Source organism: Dermacentor variabilis, chromosome 1 (assembly GCF_050947875.1).
Source record: "Dermacentor variabilis isolate Ectoservices chromosome 1, ASM5094787v1, whole genome shotgun sequence".
NCBI lineage: Eukaryota > Metazoa > Arthropoda > Arachnida > Ixodida > Ixodidae > Dermacentor > Dermacentor variabilis.
Window position 1 is genome coordinate 38,433,190 of NC_134568.1, and position 26,575 is coordinate 38,459,764.

At 45.9% G+C, this 26,575-nt stretch overlaps 1 protein-coding gene across 1 annotated transcript in view; it reads right to left on the minus strand.

Annotated features, from left to right (window-relative positions):
* The window catches only part of LOC142570928 (sodium-coupled monocarboxylate transporter 2-like), a 66,913-nt gene extending 41,550 nt beyond the window's left edge, over nucleotides 1–25,363 (minus strand). Inside the window, exons 1-4 of the mRNA XM_075679230.1 lie at nucleotides 24,765–25,363; nucleotides 4,817–4,882; nucleotides 4,673–4,724; nucleotides 4,512–4,579 (exon numbers count right to left, since the gene is read on the minus strand). Of these exons, the coding sequence (XP_075535345.1) occupies nucleotides 4,512–4,579; nucleotides 4,673–4,724; nucleotides 4,817–4,882; nucleotides 24,765–25,097 (519 nt within the window). The 5' untranslated portion in view covers nucleotides 25,098–25,363. The remainder of the gene's footprint in view (nucleotides 1–4,511; nucleotides 4,580–4,672; nucleotides 4,725–4,816; nucleotides 4,883–24,764) is intronic.
* Between the last annotated feature and the right edge of the window lie 1,212 nt (nucleotides 25,364–26,575).

The window sequence follows — 26,575 nt, forward strand, 5'->3', positions numbered from 1 at the left end:
TCTCAAATGCAACAAATTTCATTAAAATCTGTCCAGGAGCTATCTCAGAAAAAATGTTTTTGCGCTTTACATGTATTTGAATAGGCCGCGTCGGAGCTGGGCCCGAGCTAAAGCTTGGTGCGTCGTGTATAAGGGACACGTCAGTTGCCTTTTTTTTTCCTTCGGAGGGACGTTTTATCGACAGCCTGACGCGCGTGCAGTGATGCGCGTGTGGAGTTTTTTTTATACGCTGTGCAGTGAATGCGTCTATGCGGGGTTACCATTTTTAAGTTTTACGAAAATGAAAAAAAAAATCGTTTGTGGCAGATAGCATAATTCTCGTCGTTGAGCTGGATTATTCACAGAGGGGGATGTTACCAGCACGAGAAACCAAAACGCATATTCGAATAATAAAAAAATTACTAATTAACTTGTTAATTAATTACTTTGTGTGACATGTGTCAGTTTACGAATTGTAGCCGGTGGGCTTGCAAGACGTATCCACTTGAAAAGAATTTCTAGGATGTCGGAAGTTTCGAGATAGTATTTCCCACAGTTTGGGACGAAATACATGGGCGTTCCTTCATAAGTTCCTCCATAAAGAAAGCAACAAGATCCCAATAAAGGAGGGCGTCAGGCAGGGAGATACGATGTCTCCAATGCTATTGACAGAGTGTTTACAGGAGGTATTCAGAGACCTGGATTGGGAATAATTGGATATAATAGTTGATGAAGAATAGCTTAGTAACTTGCGATTCGCTGATGATATTGCCTTGCTTAGCAACTCAGGGGACCAATTGCAATGCATGCTCACTGAGCTGGACAGGAAAAGCCAGAAGGGTGGGTCTAAAAATTAATCTGCAGAAAATTAAAGTAACGTTTAACAGTCTCGGAAGAGAACAGAAGTTTACGATAAGTAACGAGGCACTGGAAGTTGTAAGGGAATACATCTACGTAGGGCAGGTAGTGACCGCGGATCCGGATCATGATACTGAAATAATCAGAAGAATAAAAATGGGTTGGGGTGTGTTTGGCAGGCATTCTCAGATCATGAACAGCTCGTTGCCATTATCCCTCAAGAGAAAAGTGCATAACAGCTGTGTCTTACCAGTAGTCACCTACGGGGCAGAAACCTGGAGGCTTACGAAAAGGGTTCTACTAAAATTGAGGACGACGCAACGAGCTATGGAAAGAAGAACGATGGGTGTAACGTTAAGGGGGGATAAGAAGAGAGCAGATTGGGTGAGAGAACAAACGCGAGTTAATGACATCTTAGTTGAAATCAAGAAAAAGAAATAGGGGGGGGGGCATGGGCAGGGCTTGTAATGAGGAGGGAAGATAACCGATGGTCATTACGGGTTACGGACTGGATTCCAAGAGAAGGGAAGCGTAGCAGAAGGCGGCCGAAAGTTAGATGGACGGATGAGATTAAGAAGTTTGCAGGGTTAAATGGCCACAATTAGCACATGACCGGGGTAGTTAGAGATGTATGGGAGAAGCCTTTGCCCTGCAGTGGGCGTAGCCAGGCTGATGATGATGATGATGACATGGGCGTTCCAGCTACTTTTTTGCTTCGATACATAGAAGAGCGCTTCGGTAAAAAGTTAGGTGGCACAACATTACATTGTTACGGAGAGTTTGATGGCGCTTATCTACAAAACAGAGTAATTCTGGGATTTCATTCTAAGTGAATACGCCTCGCAACCTCACCGCCTACAATTCATAAATTGCAGTAAATGCTGTAAAGTAATTAATCAAGAAGTAATTAGTAAGTTTTCGTTAATTAGTTGCATGTTTTGAATTTCTCGTGTAAGTAATGTCCGCCTCTCTGAATAAGTCAGCTCAGTGACTAGAATTATGCTGTCTGCAATAGGCGATTTGCAAAAATTCCATAAAACTTGAAAATGTTCACATCGTATATTGGCCTTCATTGTAAGCAAAATAAACAGTCGAACGTTCGCGCTCACCTTGTCCCCACACCTTTTTATTTCCATTTTGTGCTAAGTGGTCATTAGTCTTATGGTCTGAAATTGTTCACTATGAAAAGACTAGCCCTCCAACGAGTACTATAGGAATCCACTTGGAGCACGAGAAAATGAGCGGTAACCTTATCTATTTTTGTAATTGTGGGCAAAATCATTGGCAAGTGCACTAGCTCTTTGCATCACTACTTCTGGGAACACCTACTGATGTATTCGGAACAATTGGGGGGGGGGAGGGGGGTAAGTGGCTTAAAGAAAGAGCCCGAGTAATGATTTGTAAAGGTTGCCAATGATGTTCTCTGTTCGCAGCTTAGCTAAGGGCAGCTCGGTACATGTGACGTCGCGTAAGGTACAGTACAACTCAAGCCTTCGAAAGAATAACACACGTCTATCACTTGAAACCGATAGATTACGAAAGAACGTCAGTGAAAGTGGTTGTTGATCTTTTAGACAACTCTGTTGTCTTCTCTCGAACCATTGCTCTATTAACTAATTCAAGTACATATATCAAGTAAAAAGACAACCACAACGTGGATTTAGCTGCACCTTAGTAGAAGGATTTGCTGAACAGGCTCTTTTTAAGGTCAGCGTGCACATTGAATAGTTGATGACATCTAGCTGAATTTATTGTCATTACCTCAGTTTCTTGGGCAACAGCTTGAGGGCGACAATAAGACTGCAAGCGAACAAGTTTTTGTGAATGTCTCTTAAACCTAAAGCTTTCATTTATCCTGCAAAGTCGCAAACGCTTAATCTACCCAAGTAGGTTGCATTAAATATGCGTTTAACGAGAATATTCCTGTGCATGCCTGCTATAAACCTGTCCCATCAACTGCATTCGCCTACGCATTCAGGGGTGCGATGCCCTCATGAATCATGTGTCCGCTCTCGACCTGATTTACGATTCCTTTTGTTTCCTTTGAAGTTTTGTTATGATAGCTTTCTAAATAGTTTAGCTATAAAAAAATCTGACGACACCTAAGCAGTTATTACCAGTTGTGAATGTGAAAGCGTTATTGTCCAATTCAACGCTGCTGAGCGGTTATTCGAGTTTTGCGCTGCGAGTAATGTACCATAGCGGTACGTGCTGCCCGAGCCAGCAAGCGGCAGCAGCCTGCGGTGCCAACGCCGCATGCCACCGACGTGCTGCGCTGCGAGAGACCGAGGAAGCAGCAGCGGTCACCAAGGCCGGCAGGCGCGCGCAGCAGCTAAGCCCAATTGGGGGTGACGGATACGAACGGTGCGCCAACTTCCAAGAGCGAGACGGCGGCAGCCGCACGCCCGCTCGTCACGCGACTGTCTCGCCCACGATAAGGGACTTTAGCCCACGACAACCCGTCTCACCCCACGGCGTCGCGTCGCCGTATCTTATCGGTCAAGGCGCGCTGGTGACGTGGTAACACGTCACCAGCGCGCCTCTCTTGAATCTCTCTTGAAGAGGAAGCTTTAGCTCGGGCCCAACTCCGATGCGGCCTATTCAAATACATGTAAAACGCAAAAGCATTTTTCTGAGGTAATGCCTGGGCGGATTTTAAACAACTTTGTTGCATTTCAGAGATGAAGCTAAATTCTAGTGACTGTTAAAAGCGAAATCTTGATCTAAGGCGTGAAATTTGTTACAAAGATTTTCAAGAATTCGAAAGTTTGAAAAAATATAGAAGCATGAAGTTTACACATAATAGCTCTGCATGAAGAACAGATATCGCAGTTCTGTAAACGGCAGCCATTACATCATTGAAAGCTCACAAATTCGGTATGTCATTTTATATCTTACGTGAATTTTTTACGCTGTGTACAAGTGTTCTGCAAAAACTGTATTTCCATATTACTATTTCTTTAGATTCATTTGTAACATATCAATTTTGTCCGCTTTAGGTGTGCTATTAGATGCAATTCACAGAATCGCGATATCATTTTTCATTGCTGAGTTACAGAGTTGTAAACTAGATAGTTTCGTTTAGTGAAGATGCGATTATTCCAATTTTTAATAAAAGATTGACGACCTAAATCGAAAATTCGAAGCTAGCAGTCACTAGACTTTAAGTTTTCTTTTTAAATGCAACAATCCTGGTCAAATTTGGCGCTGTGCGTTGCCGAGAAAAACGAATTCTCCTTTTACATGTAGTTATATAGGGGCACCCGTGCTAAACCTTCCTCTTAAAACATGCCACGCCGATCCGCTGGCGTTATAGTTTTTTTTTTAAACGGACGGACGGGACGGACGGACGGACGGAGGGACGGACGGAGGGACGGACGGAGGGACGGACGGATGGATGGAGGGACGGATGGACAGACCGACCGACCGACCGACCGACTGACCGACCGACCGACCGACCAAGCAACCGCGGCAGCTGAAAAGCTAGTCGGTGAAATATCTTTATTAATATGATCACTAGGTTCTTTTATGTGAGCGTCAAAAACAGGGTAAAGACAAAACTTGTGTTACTGTCTTAAAATTAACAAAGATCAATGTGAGCTTAGTGTCAAAATTTTGGATAGCCATGCTTGTTAACAAAGCGCAGCCAATTTGAAATACTTGCGCTTGCTTACCAGCGAAGTGTAGATGGTGCTTGCGATGCCGATGCCGACAGTGCTCCAAGATAGGGACGCATTGAAAACTGTGGATGCAAGTTTCACGCCATTTCACTGACAGCTGCCAAGCGCGTGCACAGTCTCCTTCAATTGAGCGAAGAAAAACGTTTCATACTCACTTGTTGAGACCGCAACAGAGGCTGTAAATAAGGCGACCGCCCCGATTGTTACCTGAAGTCAACATCGAGGCAAAACAATGGCTGTCGGCTCTTGCGCTATTTCAACAACGCCGGAGTCTCTCTCTCTCGCATTATTGTACTCACGCTTATGAAGAAGTAGATGCCACAGGCTGTAAGACCTATTTTGTTTCCATATCGCATTCTTAGATACTGAAAAAAGAAGAAAAAGAAAGAAGCGCTAATTATACTACTGAGCACAAGGGAACAAATGTTCATGGAATGAACTATTTTATGGCCATATACAGTCAGGAATGGGGATGCGCCACTTACTTGTCACTTACCCCTTCGGCTTGCGCGAACTGCAGAAAATTGCTAAACATGATATGGCGGAGATGGGATTTCGTAGTATGACTGTCTCATACCATAGCATGAGCCCCTCGAACTCCCTCCTAATCAAGATGTAAATAATTCCTCGAAATAGCATCGTTTATCGATCAAACATATTTTGTTGTCTGGCATACAAGTGTTGATTGGGGATGTGCAGCTGACCAATTCTTTAACAGTACCGCGCGAGCGTCGACTGGCCGGTGGGTCAGCGCCTTATAACAGCGTGAAGAGACGAGATCAGCGAGAATAGCGCATGCGCAGGAAGTTCACTGGAAGCGCAGACACAGACAGACAGACAGACAGACAGACAGACAGACAGACAGACAGACAGACAGACAGACAGACAGACAGACAGACAGACAGACAGACAGACAGACAGACAGACAAAGAACTTTACTAATGGTCCTGAGGAACAGCGTTAGGTACCTCCCTTTTCAGGGAGTCCCCGCAGCCATCGCGGGCCGCACCCACGTCGGGGTAGGAAGATCGTGGTCCTCCTCCCTGTCGCAGGCCCTCTGGACAGCCCGTAGTTGCTCTGAGAGGTCGGCGCTTTTAAGGGCTGCCTCCCAGTCGGTTAGAGTGGTTAGCGATGAGCTGCGTAACGCAAGGCATTGCCAGAGCATATGGGATAAGGAGCAGTACGCCTCCCCACAGTCTGGACAGTGGGGTTCTACATTAGGCGCGAAGTGACTGAATCGACCCCTGGAGGAGAATGACCCCGTTTGTAGCATGCGAAAGGCCGATGATTGTGGTCTATTAAGTTTAGGGTGTTGTAGCGGAAAGGCCCGTCGAGCGAGTTGATAATGTGCCAAGATTTCATGGAAGGTGAGAAGTGAATCCCTGTACAGTCCTAAGTCGCCGCCCGTGAGTCCACCTGAACCGCCGCGGTGTGTAAGACCTCGCGCACAGTCATGGGCCAACTCATTGGCGTTAAAAACCTCAGAGTCCACATTGATTCCTATATGGGCTGGGAACCATTTGATGCTATGAAAACCAGCAGCCCCCTCGCTGCCGAGGATGGCCGCCGCCTCCTTTGAGATCGAGCCGGAGGCGAAAGCCCGGGCTGCAGACCAGAAGTTTGTAAAGATATTGGGACGTAGAGGGTGCTTCAGTGCTATAGCTATAGCAACCTGCTCGGCTACTGTTGCAGAAACCTTCCGCAAGGATGCTGAGTTAGTGAGAGTGCCATTGGAGTCAACTGAAACTACGGCATAGTGATCAGAGCGCTCGTACTGGGCGGCGTCAACAAAACATGCCAGATTCGGAGTGGCCGCCGCCGATTTCAACAGGGAACGAGCCCTGGCTACCCGGCGCCCTACATTGTATTGATGGTGGACGTTACGTGGCATGGGATCTACCTTGAACGAATCTCGGACCACGGGTGATAGGGTCACGTTGCGCTCCGTGATTTCCTGGTGACCGCATCCAACGGATTCCAGGATGCGTCTGCCCGCTCGCGATGATGATAGTCGTATTATTTGGGCCACTCGTTGGGCCTCGATTACCTCTGATAGGGTGTTGTGCATGCCTAGTTGCATTAGACGCGTGGTGCTGGTAGAAAGTGGTAAACCCAGCACGCGCTTGATGCTTTTGCGCATGAGGGCGTCAATTTTGGCCTCATCCCGTTTAGACCAGCACAACGCGGAGGCTATAGTTAACGTGGCTCATCAGAAACTTGTGGTAGAGTCTGAGGAGATTGCTCTCGCTTAAACCCCCTCTGCGGTTCGAGATCCTGAGGATAAGCCGAAGCATATTCTCCGTCTTGGAGATAATGCGGGCTATAGTCTGTGAGTTGCCCCCGCGAAATTCCAGCAAGAGTCCGAGGACCCTGATGGTATCCACTCTGTGGATTTGTTGTCCGTCCTTCGTATAGAGAGCTTGGAAGCTTGGAAGCGCAAGTTTCGTGTGCTAGGCCCTTTCCACCGGCACGACACAGCCTCTGGCACGATGAACTCGGTGCAAGCTCCCCGGCTTACCGGAGATAACGGCTCCCAGTGAACCTGGTGCGCATTCGCTACACTCTAAGAACAGTTTACACCCTTTGGCGGGCCCCTTCTGCCACACAACGATAATCGTCATCTGCCTTGATGCGTTTCCTTTCTTGAAAACGCCGTGCCCGCTACTTTCCTGTCGGGAATGCTATCATGCTGATAACGCGCATGCCGTTCGTTACTGGAAAGTACCGGGCTCGCAGCGTTAAAGAAAGGAAACGCATCAAGGCAGATGACGATTATCGTTGTGTGGCAGAAGGGGCACTCCAAAGGGGGTAAACTCTTCTTAGAGTGCACACTCTAACAAAAGTTTGCACCCTTTGGGGTGTTTATCTGCCACACAACGATAATCGTCATCTGCCTTGATGCGTTTCCTTACTTGAAAACCCCGCGCCCACTACTTTCCTGTCGGGAATGCTATGTCATGCTGATAACGCGCATTCCATTCGTTGCTGGAAAGTATCGGGCTCGCAGCGTTAAAGAAAGGAAACGCATCAAGGCGCATGACGATTATCGTTGTGTGGCAGATATACACCCCAAAGGGTGCAAACTTTTTAAGAGTGTACTCTTGCTGATCTCGTCGCTTCGAGCGGTTAGAAGGCGCTGATCGGCCGGCCAATGGACGCTCGCGCAGTGTTGTTTGTTAGAGAGCTCAGCGAGCCAGCGGGCCAGCGTAGACAGGCGCTGTGGCGTCGACGCTGGCCCGCTGGGCCCGCTGGCTCGCTGAGCTATAACGCTCTAGTAAAGACTCGGTCGACTGTACGTACGTATAGTTCCTTCCCAACTGTCTAGCCAAAGCTAACGATACAATGTTTACCTATGTTTACCTAGTAAAAAAATTTATCAAGGATGCTTAAGATAAAGTTAACAAAGTTCGAATTTTTTTGCAGTCCACAATTATGTATGCTTACCTTATGTAAATTTTTACACCTGTTTCATTTACAGTTAATTGAATGACATTAAATTATGGTACTTAACGCGAAGCTCGCGGGATCGAATCCCGGCCACGGCGGCCGCATTTCGATGGGGGCGAAATGCGAAAACACTCGTGTGCTTAGATTTAGGTGCACGTTAAAGAACCCCAGGTGGTCAAAATTTCCGGAGTCCTCCACTACGGCGTACCTCATAATCAGAAAGTGGTTTTGGCACGTAAAACCCCAAATATTATTATTATTTATTAACGCGAAGCAATACAGGATCCGTAGTGAGTGACTATGGATTAATTTAGACCACCCATAGGTTTTTTTTTACTGTGCGCCAAAATCCAATTAAACGAACATTCTCCCATTCCAGCCCCTTCGGAACGCGGCTGCCACGGCAGGCAGTCGAACCCGGGTCCTCGTGCTCAGCAGTAGGTCGCCCGTACGCATCAATAAGTTGCGTATACAGAATTTTTTATGATCATGGGGTTCCTAATTTGTACGAATTTTCCTTTAAGATTGTAAAAGCTTGTACCTTGTTCGGTTGTTTATTTTGCATAAGACTGTGTTGTGTATGTGACGGTAGTGTATTATGTTCTTTCTGTTGCTACATGCTCTGAGTCTGTGTATTCGGGTGCTTGGGTCCCGTCAGGCAGAGCACGTCTGCCTTTTGCCCTTGTATCCGAGACCTTGTTGTCTGAAATAAAGATTATTATTATTATTATTATTATTATTATTATTATTATTATTATTATTATTATTATTATTATTATTATAGAACATGCGGTATATGCGGAACATGCGGAATATGGGAGCTGTCAAGCGTGTGCTCGACTACTGTGATTTGTTTGGATACCAGTGAAGCAGCCAGTGGTGGTTTAGTGGTCTCGTGCTTGTCTGTGTACGCATTGTATCCAGTGAGGGTGGGAATGCGGTGTACTTCTTGAAGTGCTATTACACCTGGTGTATGAGGTTGTGTGGCTTTAGGAATGTGTGAGGGCGCGCCTTTTCTTTCGGTTCCCTCTACGATTCTATTGCCACTATGGGAACGGTGTGGTAGCGCGTTTCTTAGGTTTCCTGACCCTGATTAGTTGATACCGCCTCGCCGGTGAGGGCACGTGTTGTTGTACGAGCCGGACGGGTATAAGGGAAATGACGACTGTCCTGACAGCAGAGATGCAAAAAAAGAATGAAGGAAGATTTTATGGCCAATGTCAAGCACATGTTGCAACAGGTCATACAACAAGCCATGACTGACATGAAACAATTCGTCAGCGCAGCCTTCAGCGCAACCTTCAGCCAGCAAAACGACTCCTTCCCAGATGACACTAACGCCACTCGAGACCCACGAAGGTCACACCCTTATACCCTTAGACGTGACATTGGTTGGCACCACTGGTTATGTGCTTATAGTACTGAACAATGAAATGAAGTCTATGAGTGTTCTTTATGTTATCAATTTAAATAACAAATATTTTCCACCTGCGACCAATCGACTCTCAGGAAAGGTTAGAAACCATTGAAAAATTGTGATCGAGTGCGCCGCATGAAAATAAGGAAACAAGAAGTCACAGATTCACCCGAAATGCGAAGCATTGATTGCGATAGGAAATTAGTAGACAGCTGTACGAAGTAAGGATAGTAGTTTTATCGGCCGTATAGACTTGGAAACATTCGCTTACGAACTGAATAAACAAGCCTAGTGTCAGCGCGCGCAAGCAAACATGAACGCACCACACTCGACGAGCGCGGACACTCGCTGTGAAAACGCAGGTGCGCGCAAGCGCAGCAGCAGCAGCGAGCGAAGTGACCTTCGTGCACTCTATTGATCCAACTCAAGAGCGGCGAGAACACAGCGCGCACAAAGGTACCAGCCCTCTGCAGATCTGTTTCAAGGTACAGCGCACGCGACCACGCGCTTGCTTGCAAAGTACGCACTTGTTGGCGGAGTCGAAGCCGCCCTCCCTCCCGCGCTGCATACCCGCTTTCCTCCATATATGGCGCGCGACGTTGAGCCGCAATCGTCAGTTCCCCTTGTGCGCAGTCGCGAAATGCGCAGTTGCTGCCAGAGTACAACGCGCCCCTACCCCCCCCCCCCCCACCCTTCCCTACCTCCCATCCCACCACGGCATTTCGCGCGACGGAAGACGGCGCATTTGCTTTCCGCTTTCTTCCTTCGCGCGCGGCTAACTGAGCTGCGATCGTCGATTTCCCTCGCGTGCTTTCACTCGCACACACAGCATACGATGCGTGGCGATAGTGCTATCGCCCTCGGACTTTATACGGAACATCACGGAGGCGGCGACGGCAAAAATGCGGCTGGACTGTCCGTATAATTGCTATCGCAATAAAATGTTCGCCGCATTTATCAAATGTCGCGATCCACTGAGACTAGCCGATGTTCAAGGTCTACCGAAACAAGTTTAATAAAGACAATATGTATGCAAGAGAGCAGTATGGTCGGCCACTATTCGACAGACTGTCATAATAGGTGTTTTCACAGTAGGTTGCATTGGCCCGCTGCCTTCGCTTATACTATTTAAAGAGACGATTCAGCCGTGGCTAACGACGTCGAGGTCTGAAAAGGATAATAGTGCAGCGCTACGTCAGTGATTTGCTTCCAGCTTGCACTCTCTGCGGCTGACACGCGAGGTGTTGTCACGTGATCCTCCCGAGAACCTCAAAGCTATCACAGCGGCGGCCGTGTAGGAATCTGCGCAGCAGCTCCAGACCAATAATTTTTTTTTTTTGAGAAATCGAGTAGCATTGAATAATGACTAGCTTGAAGTCGCATTACCTGAGCACGGTAAGTGAAATGTTGTTTAGTGGAATTTCCTTAGGGAGTTTCGTGATAGCTGCAATGTGCTGCAAACGTTCCTACTTTATTTATATCTAACAGCTGAATATGTAGAATCAGGGCGTCCGTGAAAGGTGTTGAATATATGTGCCAGTTAAAACTTGAATTGACTTCATACATATAGGATAAAAGCTAAACAGGGATAAAAATTGGGGACTTTTGCAACAAATTAGCGCGATCATATTGCGCAGATAAACGTAAATGTTTATTTTGCTATACCATTGCCACGCGCTTTAAAATCCAGGTTTTCAATACTAGTTAAAAAGAAGTGTTTTTTTTTTTTTGCTGAATCCGTCATGAATAGTAATAAAACGGTTTTGAACCGGTTGATAACGTTCTGTTTTCTTGTCCGGAGGGGAACCTGAACCCCAACAGAAAGGAGTTTCGGTTAGACGCCCTACAGTACAGTGCGCATACATACGCACGTATCCGATTATTACTAGCGTGCAGCCAGGCTTCATATATTTTAAACAAAAACAGGCATAGTGCAGGTAACGTGAGCAAGCGACTGTTATACGTTCACGCTCCTTTTCCTCTTGGCTGCTCACTAGTCCTTACCAAGTAATTGTTTAAACCTTCGCTACATGTTTTGATATGTCTTCGCCGCGTCTCGCCCTGCAACCAGCGTGCGCACGTCCTCGCGTGCCGCTCTTTCAGATGGCGGAGCAGCTTTGCGTAAGCGGACACTCCCATGTGCTGCAATCGCTGTCGTGTCACCTGCTGCCACGATCAGAAAACGTTTGGGTGCAGCGTGCGTGGCCTTCCCGGACACTGCACTATGCTGACCGCCGCCGGCACCTATGCTAATAAAAACCGCCCAGGTCCAACGCAATGTTGCAATCTAGAAGACGCGAAGGTTGTTTGAGTTAGCGAGATAGCATCAATAAGGAATGAATGACACGCACACAATCTTGTCACCCGCAACTGTTGACTCTCTGTCACGAGGACGACAGCGATGCGTGAGGCCAGGAGAGGGAAGAAGAATGAGAGGTGCATGGGGGGCACAGAGAAGTACGACACATGTACGGTTGCATTTAAGGCATGTGTTCACAGTGGCACATACCCATACAGTGGTCTTGTAACACGGTGACACATACCCAATATGAATGAATGGCGAATAACTGGCACTTACTGCGTGGCCCAAGGATGGGGTAGGCCAAATATAATAAATATAAGGAAATCGAAGAAGCCAATTGTTATCGTGCATATTCCATTAACAGGTCTGCGCACTTTAAAGATACCTATGAGCCGACATTATTTGTGCAGGTATTATGGTTTTATGTCTTGATGGTGTTGTCTTATTACGTAGAGTAAACGTGCGCTCATTGATACTTTGCCGGTCAACGTCGTCTATTTGTCTATAAGTCGTCTATTTGACTTGAAACATTACTTATTGACGTACCTACATCGTTGTACAGAATGCTGGGGGTTAGGCAGAAAACGCTCAATTTTTGAGTACGTCCTCTACTTTTATCACATTTGACCGGCGCCTGTGCTAGTGAACTCGGGTCACGTGTTCATAATGCAGCTTCAATGGCGCGGGAGGAATTTAACGTGCTGTCGAGAAGTCCTATATATGTGATCAATTACTGTCATCAACTGCATCTACGTAGTCAATCGGCTTGGTAACAAATTTACCTGCGTACACAATTCAATAAAACTGCATAGAAGTAGATGTATCCGTGTGCGAGCCAGGTGTTCCAACCACTCCGCCACGGATGTTACGTAGAAGTGACGGATTATGCAACTCGTCCTAGTGCGGATCGTAAAAGGAAAATGTTGTATGCGGCGCAGTTTGCAAGATATCGCATTTGGACGGCTGCTTGGGAGTGCGATCAAGCGTCGGAGATCCTCGAATAGTATTACGGCCATTTAAAAAGTGCGGCGAAAGCTCAACGTTTGTCGTACACTTGGCTCATTATGCATCCTAGGACGGGATAGTGTAACGATTCTATTCCAATACTATTCCTTTTCGCGCTTCGCTAGTAGTCCGACCGGCACCACACTCACCTTATCACAGCTATCGGCACGCCGTGAACGGAGGACTATTAAAAAAAATTAATGAACGGAATCGAGTGAGACGAATCCTTGCATCATGGCAGCCGCCTAATTCACGAAGTTTTTAGTTGGCTCTTTACCATTCGCCGGCTGCCTTTGCTAATAATACATCCGACATCACGGTTAAATAGCATCTGCTTGCAAAGTAAATTAAATAAAGAATAGCGATACGGGACTGGCAAAATAGCGGAATGTTGCCTAAAAGCTCACCCGTGAGTTGGAGCGCGGTATTCCACAAGTCCAAGAGCAGTGCGCCCGTTTTACTTAACGACGGTGGATGCGTTGCATGCAATAATCACTTAACTCAAACTGCACAACAAGCAAGTATAGTACATGTGCACGTATTTTTTTTCAGTTCTTTCTTTTTAGCGTATGAATTTTCCACACCCATAAATATTTCATTTATAACCTGAAAATTTGCCCTTTGGATTCCTCATTTGAATTTACACTAGGTGCACTGCAGACAGCCACAGGAAATAGCCCTGTGAAAAAAACGAGCTATTTTTCGCTGCATAAATCCCCAGCACAGAGGTGGTGCCCCTTGCGTGGGAATATTCCTGGGTGGCGGTTTTCATGCAAGTCTATACCGTAGATGCTATGATAACTGGTTGTAGCAATCGAGTTCAAGCGCTTTGTGACTACCTATAGGTGGATTGCTGGTTAGCACAGACAAAAGAACATATTTTCTATTTTTGCCTTTGTTAAGCGTTTTGTAAATGTAAGTGGATTGAGTTTCTGTCATGTATATTCCTTCCTAATGGCGGCCATTTTATCCGTAAAACTAGAGGAGGTTACCAAAAAGTCTCTTGCTTCCCTCTTGTGGATACCTTTAAAGGGTCCGAACAGGCTACTTACTGCCGTGATGGCAGATCTGGAGCGCTATAACGTAAAGTTATTCCGAACAGTTTCTATTCCATTTTTGCAATCAGCCCTCCAGGATTGGTCAAAAAGTTTTCGGGCTACCCCACCTTAGCCTGTCTGTCACACGAAGTCACAAAAACAGCGAAAACTAGCCATTTGCTATGACGTGTGCGCAATAATTAGGCCGAACAAAAGAATGATTATTTCTGATTCCACTTTTCTTTTTGCTTGACATTAGCACTCCTATATTGGTCATAATTTTTTCGGTCTGCGCCCATTTCGCCTGTCCGTCACGCGATGTCACAAAACCACGAAAACTCAGCACGTAAAAATGACTTGTACGAATCAAAGATACAGTAATATGGCGAAAACAACTGAACTGTTTTCGGAATCCCCCGTTCCGAAAGAAATAAGAGCCGTCTGCATACCGACCGCTCTGTCGCTTGCTACTCGGAGCTGCCGGCGAAAACTGATTTATTTCAGTATAACAAACATCTTTTTACGTGGCGGCGTAACGTTGTCGAGCCCTTTCGGCATCGTATACGACATCGCTATGCCACCTCTTCTTTTCTGAGGATCCGTTTTAGCGACATTTCTAACCTTTCGTTGCACGCCGCCTCAATTTTCTACCAGCCAAGCAAGGCGAAGCGAGCCAATCCCAGACTGCGGCACCATCCTCCTCATCCGGTTATCTACTTTCCCTGCGCTAACACCCCTCCACCCGGAACCCTCCTCTCCTCTTCTGCAGACTTTTCGCCTCTTGTCAGTCATTTGGATAGGAAATTCCTGTGAAAGTAGGCGATGCTATTCACTTTGAAATCCAACAAAAGTGACCTCATCCAAACAAGGAGAGCATCTGACTGGACTGTTCGAACAATGCGGTGGGTAAAGGCCCGATGCTTACGTCGGCGGTTACGTAAATATGAAGTCTGGATATTGGAATAAAAACATTAAAAATTAAATGATTGGATTTTACGTGCCAAAATCAGGATCTGATTATAAGGCACGCCGTAGTAAGGTACTCCGCATTAATTTTGGCGACCTGGGGTTCTTTAACATGCACCTAAATCTAAGTAGACGGGTGTTTTTGCATTTGGCCCCCATCGAAATGCGGCCGCCGTGGCCGGGACTTGATCCCGCAACCTCGTGCTTAGCGCTGCAACGCCAAATCCCCTCAGCAACCGCAGCGGGTTAAAACAGATTGGAATAGTTTTACTCTGTAGGGCCCCTGAACCAATGCTTTTTGTAAGATACAACAGGCATCAGAGCAAAAATAGATCTCTCGGTTTATTTAATGGATAGGCAATATAGGCCCGTCATGGATGTCGATATTATATCTTTGTCCCTGTTAGTTTCTTCCGGAAAGAGTGCTTGGGGCTCGCTATACTATGTGCCCAGCTAACGTTAGGGAAGCTGTTCAAATAAACAAATAAAAAAATACTTCAAGAACACCTTGCAAGATACAAATATAAGACCTACGGTATTTAGTCGTTAGAGGTCTGGCGACCGAGCGCGGTAGGTCATAAAAACATACTTCTCACCGCGTGTTCTTTTTGTTTTTCTTGGAATAGCTCGGCTCACGTTAGGTGGGATACACGGTGTATACGCATATCTAGAAACTTGTAGACAAATAAGAACGCGCGAACCGCAGCCAGCATTTACTTCGAAGCTTTTGTCTTCCATCACGAATAGCTTTCTTTTTTAAAGTGAATAACGCGTTTCTAAAGAATTTCATTCCGGTTGTCGCTCCGAAATTAATCACTTGGACGGTTATCCTGTACGCTGACGTTACGCTCGCGGTGAACACTGCCTACGAGAAATGGTCCGTCGCAAGCACAACTTTATGAAGCGCTGTCGCGAGAGCAGGCACCACCCCACTCGCTCTTTTCTTGACGCCAGTGGACTGCATTCGAACTGCTTGCAGCCTTGTGCGTACAAGGACAAAACAACTAGCTGCGCAACGGCGGGACGCTATAGTTTGCTGTCCACGAAATTGACGTGCCTTGACGGTTCCCCTTATCGCAGCCCGAATTGCTTCACGCGTTGCAGCGGCTGGCAGAACACGAATGATTTGCTTCTGCCTTCTGCAGCCTTGTAAAAAAAAAAGAAAGAAAAGCGGAAGTAGAGTTTGTGTTTTCCTTGCGTCGGTGCGATTAGTTTTTTTTTTTGTTGTTGTTAACGAGTCTTGCCTGCTGCCGATCGGACGTCGTGGCGCCATTCGTAAGTTGTCAGCCCTCACGCGAGAGTTTTACAATCTGTGGTTTGCGCAATTTGCTTTGCTTTAATCTCTCTCTTTTTTTTTTTTCCGCGTGTACGTCTCCCCTGTCATGTTCGTCCCGATCGACGGACACGCTTCACCGCAGTCGTAGCGGAGCAAAAAAGAAGAAAGAAAGAAAGAAAGAAAAAGTTGGACGAGAAGTTAGATCTTTTTTTCTGGCTATCGACGTTCGGTGATTTGAAACACATTGTAAATTATTCCCTCAAGGTCGCCCACGGCGCGTTCGTTACCTACGCTTGATTTAAAAGATATGCAAGTCTATTCTATATGTGAAGGACGTCGTGGAGATGGCGTTCAAGGGATTCAAAAGTTAGGTACGCCAGTAAGCACGCTCGATGCCAGATAAGGAACATATATATATATATATATGAGTGGTCGAGTGGTCGCACCTTGAAAAAAGTTAAAGGCCATAACAGTAATAATGCTTATAAAAGTTATAACGCTTTTGAAGTCAACCGATTACAGTACACCTCTATTTCAAGCGCTTCGACTATTGACACTCACGAACATATACAAAGTTACTTAAAACAGAGAAAAATGTTACTTAAAATTTGTATATCTTTTCTGAGAATATTTACATTGCCTACGCTGGATACGAGTGCCTACACTAATAATCACTTCAACCTGCCTGCTTATAGAAATGTTTATGGAAAGAGAACAATCGAAATTTGAGGATCTAATCTGGACTTCTATTCTGTGTTATCTTAATGCTACTACCTTTTTAGCGGCGCTTTAGAAGTTTTTATTAAATGGGCGAATACCTATTATTGTGAGTAATGGAATTCCTGTGTATTTCTAAAATATTACTTTGAGGAACTTCTGTACGCCGTATGTTTTGTTGCTGCAAAAGAAAAAAAAGAATAGTTTCCTTCCGTGGATCTGGCACTAACCAGAATGTCATAGGGTCCAACAATGTTTCGAGTTTGTGTATGCATTTTCTACGCGATAACTATACGTCCCAATTACACTTCGAAGAAATTATTTAATATTGACAACAAAAATGAGAGTAAAATAATAATGACAGAACGGCCAATGACTTTACAAGTCGCCCTCTGACCCGTTCCTAAGAGCCAGTTTACACTCCCTTTGGAGTGAGTACTTTGCTATAATTGGTAATTAGCACAACTGATCGCTTCTACCTTGTGTCGATACATTGTCAACTGTAAGGATGCTGGGGATTATTATATCTGTGTTCGAAAATGCCCACTCGTGCTTTTTTACTGCGTCTTGCGCTTCGCATAATACGGCTAAGGGTTTGGAGTTGATTTTGTGTTTTTCACATATAATGTCTGAGACTGCTAAAGACCATCCATCTATTGCGAATTCCACAGAATGCATTACTATACCATACAGGAAAGAACTTGTACACATTACAAAGAAGTTAAATTCACAGCTTTGGGATCAAATCTGAGAGCTGTAGTAACCTTCTTCGCTTAAAGTGACATTGTGTCTCTGTTTGAGCACTCAGTATGTCCTTGTGTTTTTATTGATTTTATATTATTCAATTAGGTTGATTGATCGACTTGTGCTTAATTTCGGAAAGTACAGAATGTGCCGTTTTGTTGGTCTTCGTTTTAATATCGACTATTTGAGCGCGTTTATGAAATGTGCTTCATTGCCGGAACGTTTCTTTTGTGTGTGTGTGTGTGTCCACTCATGTTATCATCCTTTGGTCATCGTACAATTTATTGTTTGCGGAGAACCCGGCTACACAATTGTTGCCAACATTTTCGATTTCATCCAAATCACTCACACTCACGACCATACAAAATGCGACGCTTTGCCAGCAAAGGCCATTTTTGACATTTTACGTGGTACTTGTCTGGGTCTTGCGCGTTTCAAAGTGCCGTAGGGTTGTGCTCCTGCGTGTGCCGCACTTTGACATCTTCTTTCAGAAGCATCATTACATTCATTCGTTCGTCATCACTCCTCCTGCAGAATAGCAGGCTAGGGCGTGCCAGCTCAGGCCTATACCTCTCGGATGCAGCCTCTGCATGTGAACTTGTAAAGACATTGCTGTAACTATGTACGTAGCATAATAAAACCATATTGCTCGTCCAATTCTAACCCTAGGAATTGATGCCAGACGCCGCGACGCCAGGCGTCAAGTGTTTCTAGTATTAAGAAAAAATTTTCAGAGTACTCCCACAAGCCCGGTTTAGAAGGTATCAATATAGGTGGAGGTGTTAGTTAAAACTTGGAGGACGCTTACAAGGAAGCTTTAGCTCGGGCCCAACTCCGACGTGGCCTATTCAAATACAAGTAAAACGCAAAAACACTTTTCTGAGGTAACCCCTGGACCGATTTTAATGAAATTTGTTGCATTAGAGAGAGAAAGTTAAATTCTAGTGACAGTTGAAAGCGGAATTTCAATTTAATGCCTGCATTTCGTACAAAGAATTTTCAAAATTTGAAAGTTAAAAATATAGAAACACGAAGTTTACAAATTAATAGTTCTGCATCAAAAACAGATATCGCGGTTCTGTAAACGGCATCCATTAGATCATTCAAAGCGAACAAATTCTTTATGTCAATTTATATCTTACGTGAATTTGTTACGTTCTGTACGAGGGCTCTGCAAAAGCTGTATTCCATATTACTAAACTTTCTGAGATTCATGTGTAGCATATTAATTTTGTCCGCTTTAGATGTACTATCATATGCGATTCACATAATTGTGATAACGTTTTTCATTGCCGAATTACAAAGTTGTAAATTTGATAATATCGTTTTCTTAATATTTTCGATTTTCGCCAATTTTTAATAAAAATTGACGACCTAAATCAGAAATCCGAAACCGACAGTCACTAGCTTTTAAGTTTTCTTTCAAATACAACAAACCTCGCCAAATTTGGTGCAGTGGTTGCCGAGAAAAACGAATTCTCCTTTTGCATGCATTTAGATAGGAGCAACCGAGTTAAAACTTCCTCTTCGGCTTGGCCGTTTAGAGGCGAACGCCATAGCATTATCGGGCCCGTTGACGCCGACACCGGATATTCTGTGACCTGGAGCCCGATAGAAAACAATGGTGGGCCGATCCCGGCGGCAGTGCAGGACCGAACAATGGCTCACGCCCCCGCAAGGCAGGTGCTACAAGCAGTGACTCGTCAATGGCTCATACCTCTGCAAGCAAGGATAAAGGTGCTTGTGTTTGAGTTTCCGCGTAACAGAGTTATGTTTTCTCGTATATTCAAATTACAATTCGACGCTATCTGTTTGTAGGTTTAGTGTAAGTAGGACATTACGAATTTTCTGACGCGTTTTACTTTGAAAAATTCAATTATTTCAGTAACGCTTATGCGCCGCGCGGAGGGCCTGCGTGGTTGGGGTTCGGCGTGATTTTTTTCTGACTGACAACGCCGCCGACGGCCGACGCCGAGCACGGATTTTGTGCGACACGGGGCACTTAATGTTATCGCGTTAAAATGAAGTTCATTTATAAACACAAATAATTAAAGCAACCCAAACAAAGCATAGGCAATTAGACAGGACGAGTAGAAAGAAAAATACATGGCAACACTATCGGACACAGGATGTGGTTATTTGCAGGCCAATAAACAGCGAAGCTTTCTGTGCTGTTTGCTTTGGTTGACGATGATTAGCGGTGATGTTGACACTGAATGTATAATTTATTCAGCGTTTAATGCAATGCGAAAGTAGTGAGCTGACGTTAAACGTTACCTTGCGTGCACCAATGCTTAAAATAAAAATTAAATTATGGGGTTCTACGTGCCAAGACCACTTTCTGATTATGAGGCACGCCGTAGCGGAGGACTCCGGAAATTTCGACCACCTGGGGTTCTTTAACGTGCACCTAAATCTAAGTACACGGGTGTTTTCGCATTTCGCCCCCATCGAAATGCGGCCGCCGTGGCCGGGATTCGATCCCGCGACCTCGTGCGCAGCAGCCTAACACCATAGCCACTGAGCAACCACGGCGGGTCACCAATGCTCTGCTTGTCTGCGTAGCACACAGGACACACAGCGAGACGTGTTTGTTTGAAGCATTGTTGTGCGCCCTTGTTCATAACCTCTGAGCAGGTCAGCATTCCTATTGGCTCACAAGGCATATCGCCTCGTGGCAGAAATCTTAGACAATACTTGAATTGTGGGGCTGCATATGACAAAACCAGATCGTCATAACGAGGCACGCCGTAATGGCGGACTCCGGATTAATTTTTAACTCCTGGGATTCTTTAACCTGCACCTAAATCTAAGCGCACGAGCGTTTTCTTTCTTTTTTTTTTTACTTGGGCCCCGTCTCAATGCAGGTGCCGCCTTCACGATCGGACCCCTCGACGTCGGGTTGAGAAGTGTTGATATGAGGTCCAGCCGTACGTATAGTGTCGCTTGGGCTCAACGGTTCGTTAATGCGGCTTTGAGTCTGTACGTTTTGCTTCAGTTGTCCGCTTGACAGATTTGCAGGGTGTTTGTTTTTCAGATATAGCAGATGCGTACCGTGCAGTACCTTGATGTTAAATTTATCCAGTTTGTCCGCAACCGCTGTCGTGCCTAGTAGTAGCGTTTCCTTGCATTCTTACGTTCCCTGCTTCCTACACTGCCCCCCCTCCCCTGCTCGCTGCAATCGAAGAGTGGCACGGCTGCTATTCAAGTGTTTCGTGCTGCGTCGTTTATACGTATTCTCTGCCCCTCTCCCTAACCTCTTGTTGCCATTTTATCTACCTCCCTCTCTGGACTGTTGCGCGTTAGTACGAAGGTAAGCGCTGCAGTTTCTGCAATGCTCTTGCTAGGGGTCGCGGATATTTACAGCCATCGAGAGGGCATTGTGACGACGTGATGGAAAGATCCAAACGAGTTTGTCGTGTCGCCCTTTCTCTTTGCCACGCTACTTTCATTTATATGCACGCTCTGAACCCCACCCCCCGACGCGGTGTGCAAGTCAACGACAGCATCAGCAGTGGAAAATGGAAGGAAGAGGAAATGAAAGCTTCGCTTTAAAAAAAAAATTCACCGACGATTACCAAACTCCCTAATGCGAGATATGAGCCCCGCTCTATACGTGTTTTCATTTCGCGATATATTGGCTGGCGCGGACAATCTGTTTCGTACGGCACTTTGCAAACGTAGCGAAGTGTGGCGCAACTGCCTCGCTTATCTGGAGATCGCCAGAGGCAGCTCGTGGCTGACACATGGGCGTGATTCACAGCTGCCGCCGCAGACAGACCTCCGCTCATGCAGCGCTTTGTTTCCATATACGGTGTCGGTGGCGTCATCGGTGAATAGACGACGCGCGCTACTCTGGCGCTATCTCGAAGCCATCGTCGCCGCAGAGCCCGTCTTGCGCGGCACTATGCTTTTCTTCTCACGCTTTCGCCATACCCTCATACTCGGCATTCCTCCTAGCGCTCTCTTCACTATTGCCGTCTTTCATCCCCTGCTGCGCTCCGCGTTCGCTCTTTCATTCTTCGTTGTGCTCCTTTGCTTGGTAACGAGGGATGCCGACGCCAATGCTCGACGCAGGAACTGGCGCTTAAGAGCTGCGCTCTATAAACAATTATAAATGATGGTTTACCACAAAAGGGTATGAAATCAATCGGGATAATTCAATGACTATATCTGATGGCCTGTGGCTAATGTTGTTACTTCATATGATTTGGTACGCTGAGCGTAACAACCTCTACAGCGAAGTCGTATAGCTCTTCCTCCCAATGGGTCTGTCACCTCCGTGGGCAAACACTCGGGAGGTGCGCACCCCTGCGCCGCTGGGTTCCTTGCAGCACCAGCAGAGGGCGCTCACCTCAGCGCATCCGCGGTAGCGGCGGCGCTGGCCATGCGGGGGAAAGAAACAAAGCACCGGAAAGCTCGCCTTTGCGCACGTAGCGTTCGCCACAAGCGTTTCCCGGTAAAGATTATGGTTGCATAGGCTGCAGTTGAGGCAACTTCAGCATATGAAGCAGGGAGTGACGTAACCACACTTTCGTACGTAAATGAAGAACCCGCCTAGCATCTGATTTGTGTTGTGACAGTGCCATGGGAAAGCGACGCGTAGTAAGGACTCCTGAAAAGCAGTGTGCCTCCGAGGGGCGGCGGAAGTATGATTAAGTGCATTTCTATTCTCTCTGATTCACTCTGTGTCAGTGCATGAAGTAGAGGCGCAATCCAAGTCGCAGGCCGTCGAAATGTCTTAGGCTAATAATTAGGTCAAGTGCATGTGACTGTCGCCATGTGAATAATGTCAAGCTACGTCGCAATGGGTAAAAGCTTTAGTTATCGTTTACAGCTTCGCTGTCCAACTCCTTTCAGAGCGTGGATTGGAGACCTTCTTTCCTTTTGTTGGCTTTTTTCCTAGGAGGCATTTGAGAAGAAGGCGTCAGTGTAGCGGGCGACGACTTTCAAGGTAGGTGATTTTTTTAACGAAACGAAGACAAAAAAGCGCGCGTTCCAGCATTCGGGTTTGTGTGCCGCAGCCTTAGCTGCCGTTTATGGCAAAACACTACCCATAGGATTTACACTTTCTGCGCACCTCATATGTTGGCAACATTTTCTGGCAACGGTGCACTAGGCCATGAACCATTTGCCGAATATTCCAGTGACAAAGCCGCTAGCCTAGATAATTAACCCTCTTGCTTCCCCTAAGTTTGCCTTCATTATTTTTATGTGTATCATTATTTGGTAAACAGGCGATATTTATTGAGGAGTTTGAGTTAGCTTTAGGGTGGTGTGATAACTGCTGACAACTCAATAGAGTTATTCATTTATTTAGTGTTTGTTGTAATTTGGTATGGCAATTTAGGTGACTGCATTATAAGGAATGAGAAATAACCACAGACACGAGGTCCGCCAAATTAAGGTTAGGTCCATCTCCATCTCATCTCTGATCATTCTTAAAAACATTAGAGTACAGCTTTACCACTCCATCTCCCACATGACAGAGTGTGAACTTCGGCGTCAAAAAAAAAAAAAAAGAAAGGCTCAATTAAACGAGGACAAAAAAAAGGGGGGGCATAGAAACGACACAAACGTTTAATGTCCACATTTCATTGTGCAGTTTTTACTTGAAGCTTACATGCAACAACTGACCCGATACTATGATTTACTGTGTTACCTGTAGTGTTCGGATTTCATATTTCCTATTTCAATTCAAACGCACAACGTAACCACTGTGCCCATCATGCAAAGTGCGGGAACATATAGCCTACCTATTCTGCGTTTGCAAACTATATAGACTACAAAGAATGGCCTTAATGTCCGCACTCAACATACACGTACATCAACTGTAATTCTTTCAATCAAGACACATCCTTGGCTCATGGACTAGCACTACCTTTGTATCTCGAGCAACAAAGTCATTTGTCTGTTTCCGTAGAGACACTTTAGTGTTAAGTGCTGCGTTTGGTGTGTGATGCGTATCTTTGTTGTGAAGTGTGAACATAATTTCATTCTTTATCCTATCCAGCTGGGAGAGCAAGCAAGGCATGCCGCTAAGCAAAGTTTTCCAGGATCCATTAAATCTTTCTCTTTCTATATATTATAAACAGGGTGTCCCAAGTAACTTCAGCCAAACTTTAAAAATATGCAAATGCTCCGTAGGTGGACAGAACCAAGGTAATCTTGTTTGCCGTCGCTTAGAGATACTAAGATTATTATTTCTTTTTAGATTCGACCTAATTACATAATTAGCTTGAATGAAATAATCAACTTCTCAAATATTATAATTAGATTAAAAGTGTCAATGAGAAAATCGTAGAGCAACACGAAGAACTCCCGATACAGCTTTCTGTCGCTCCACACGTGCTGCATAAAATTGTTTTTCCAAGCATGAGAGAAGCCCGCAAATACACGCAAACTTCCTCGAGCGGCCAGTCGCGCCACAATTTTTTCATTGATACTTTTAATCTAATTCTAACGTTTGAGAAGCTGAATAATTAAAGACTAATTATATAATTACACGGAATGCAAAAAATAATGTCAGTATCTCAAAGCCGACGGCAAACAACATTACCTTGGTTCGGTCCAGCTATGTGTCATTTGTATATTTTTAAAGTTTGGCTCAAGTTACGTGAGAGACCCTGTATATAGCAACATGACTGGCCAATAACTAAACAGAGCTGCGTAATGGCAACAAAAAAGAAAAAAAAAAGGAAGACACCGCACGTCGCGATCAGCTTAACGAACTGAGATCTAGTTTGGCGAGGACCTTTGCTACTGGAAGTCCCTCAGACTGGCTCCAGCGACGTGCAGTGACGACAGCTACTTATAGCGCGTTTGAAGTCAAACCCTGTCGTGATTGGTTCATATAATAGGCTGGTATTCATAAAGCAGGTCGTACGCTAAAGCCGGTTCGTAAGAACAGGCATCGACCAAATTATGATATCGAAACATGTTCTCAGTGAACGCGGCTGCTGACAGATGCGCAGTTCTTACGGGCAAAAATATTTTAATTCAGCCGACTCTCTTTTCACCATTCACATGTTATAGGCGCTAGACGGCCGGTGATAACCCAAGGCAGCCGACCTACTCGCGGGGAAAGGGATGGCTCATCTCCTTCCCCGCGAGTAACAGCAAACAACACTGCAATTGTTTTCAGATAGATATTGCGCACGTTGAGTTAAAATTGAAAAATTGCGTCGTGCAGCACGCACTGACATGCGCTTGGACGCTGGCGCGAGTTCTTGCCAAGTGTCAGTGCGCGCACTCGTCCAATCCTAACGAAATACGGCAGCATGTTACGTCCCACGGTGCTGACCAAAATTCCATCAGAAAGTCGAGGTATACTCGCCTCAAACACGGATGTGACCCTCAGTTGGTAGAGAACAGGAATGACCATTTTGGAGACGATGACCGCGATGAGCGGAGCTGACAGGAAGTTCCACAGGTAGTGGAAGCCGTAGGCGTAGTAGTGCGCACTGAAGCCGATCACGCCGATGGCCGAAAGCATGGACGCGAGCACGGAGCCGGCGAGCGGAAGAGTACGCAGGCTCCGGCTGCCGAGGAACATCTCCTCGGTGGTGGCCTCCTTGCGCGCCCGCCGCGCGCAGGAGAAGTAGAGCCCGAACCCCAGGTTGGCGCACATGAGCGCGCCGAACACCGCGTACTCGACATCGCTGCGCATGGTGCCCAGCGTTCTCGACGGGCGTGGGATCGAAATTTCAGCAAGAACGGGGAGAGCGGCCCGGCAGCAACGTCGCAGCCGGCGCTAGGTTGCCTCGCACGTACGGCGCGCCTCACAGACGAGTGGAAGAGGCTGTCACCGTCCTGTCTCCGGGAAGTCCGAGCAGGATGCTCGCCAACGGAGGGGCGATTTCAGCACACGAACCGCGCGGAACAGTCGAAGCCAAATACAGCGCCATCGGGCTACACTAGTGCATTGGGCGGGCGCGCGCGTTTTCTCCCCTTCTTCTTGCGGTCGTCTATGGGCGATCATTCAGTGAACCGGTTGGCGCGCAGCAGCTGGCACGGCAGAAATTCACAATGCGCGATTATCCGTCGCCGTTTAATGACTCACTTCTCTTTCCGCCATTCCCCTCCCTTCTGCTTCTTCACCGCGGGCTCGCGGTGCACATTGCCAAGCAACTGCGACGCCAGAAGTACTCGCGTCCGTCGGCAAGAATCGAGCGGGGACATCACGCACAGCGCGGGGTCTCGTGTCCGGCGAACTTCAGTAATGACATTACGAAGGTCACGCGACTGCGCAACAGCACGTGAGATCCCTGTCTCTCGCATTCAGAGAAAAAAAAAAAACGGTGCTGGCAAAAGAGATGTGGCTACGCCCTTGCTGCCTTCTTCTTCTCTCTCTTTTTTTTTTTTTTACAAAATGCGGGCCTGAGAACGCGTCGAATGGATACAAGCAAAATGGACCTTGGCTGTGTCAAAAACAAAGCCCACAGAGCTTTTATATCTTCAACACGTTTTGGTCAGACTATTAGCGTTCATAATGAGCGGTAATGTTTACGCTCAAATGAGTTTATACTGAACGTGATTGAACCTATCAAGATCATCTGCTACGTTTACAGGTCTTCTCTTGCATCTTATAATGGAGATTGCAGTGGAGATAATATGGCATTTTCTGACCCATACGTGCACATGATCATGTGTAGGCGTCCGTACAAAATATTGATACTTAGTTTAGTTCCACCGCTCCGCTAACCCTCAGTGCGACGCAGTCTCCAACACTGCTCAGCTAAAAACACGGTGGTATAATCGTATGTAAAACTCAAACGGGTTGATGCAAGAGGAAGCTTTAGCTCGGGCCCAGCTCCGATGCGACCTATTCAAATACATGTAAAACGCAGAAAACATAACCTCTCGACCGATTTTAATTAAGCTTATTGCATTTGCGAGAGAAGTTAACTTCTACTGACTGTAGTAAGTAGATTCTTGGTTTAGGTTCTAAACGTTTTTACAAAAATTCCCTAAAATTTGTTAGTCAGAAAAAAATAGAAGTACGAAGTTTACAATTTCTTAGCTCTGCACCAAAAACAGATTTCGCAGTTCTGTAAACTGCACCTGTTGGAACATCTAAAGAGCAGCAATTTGGGATATTAACGTAGAGACTAAATGAATTCAATACAATATTTACGAGAGTTTTTC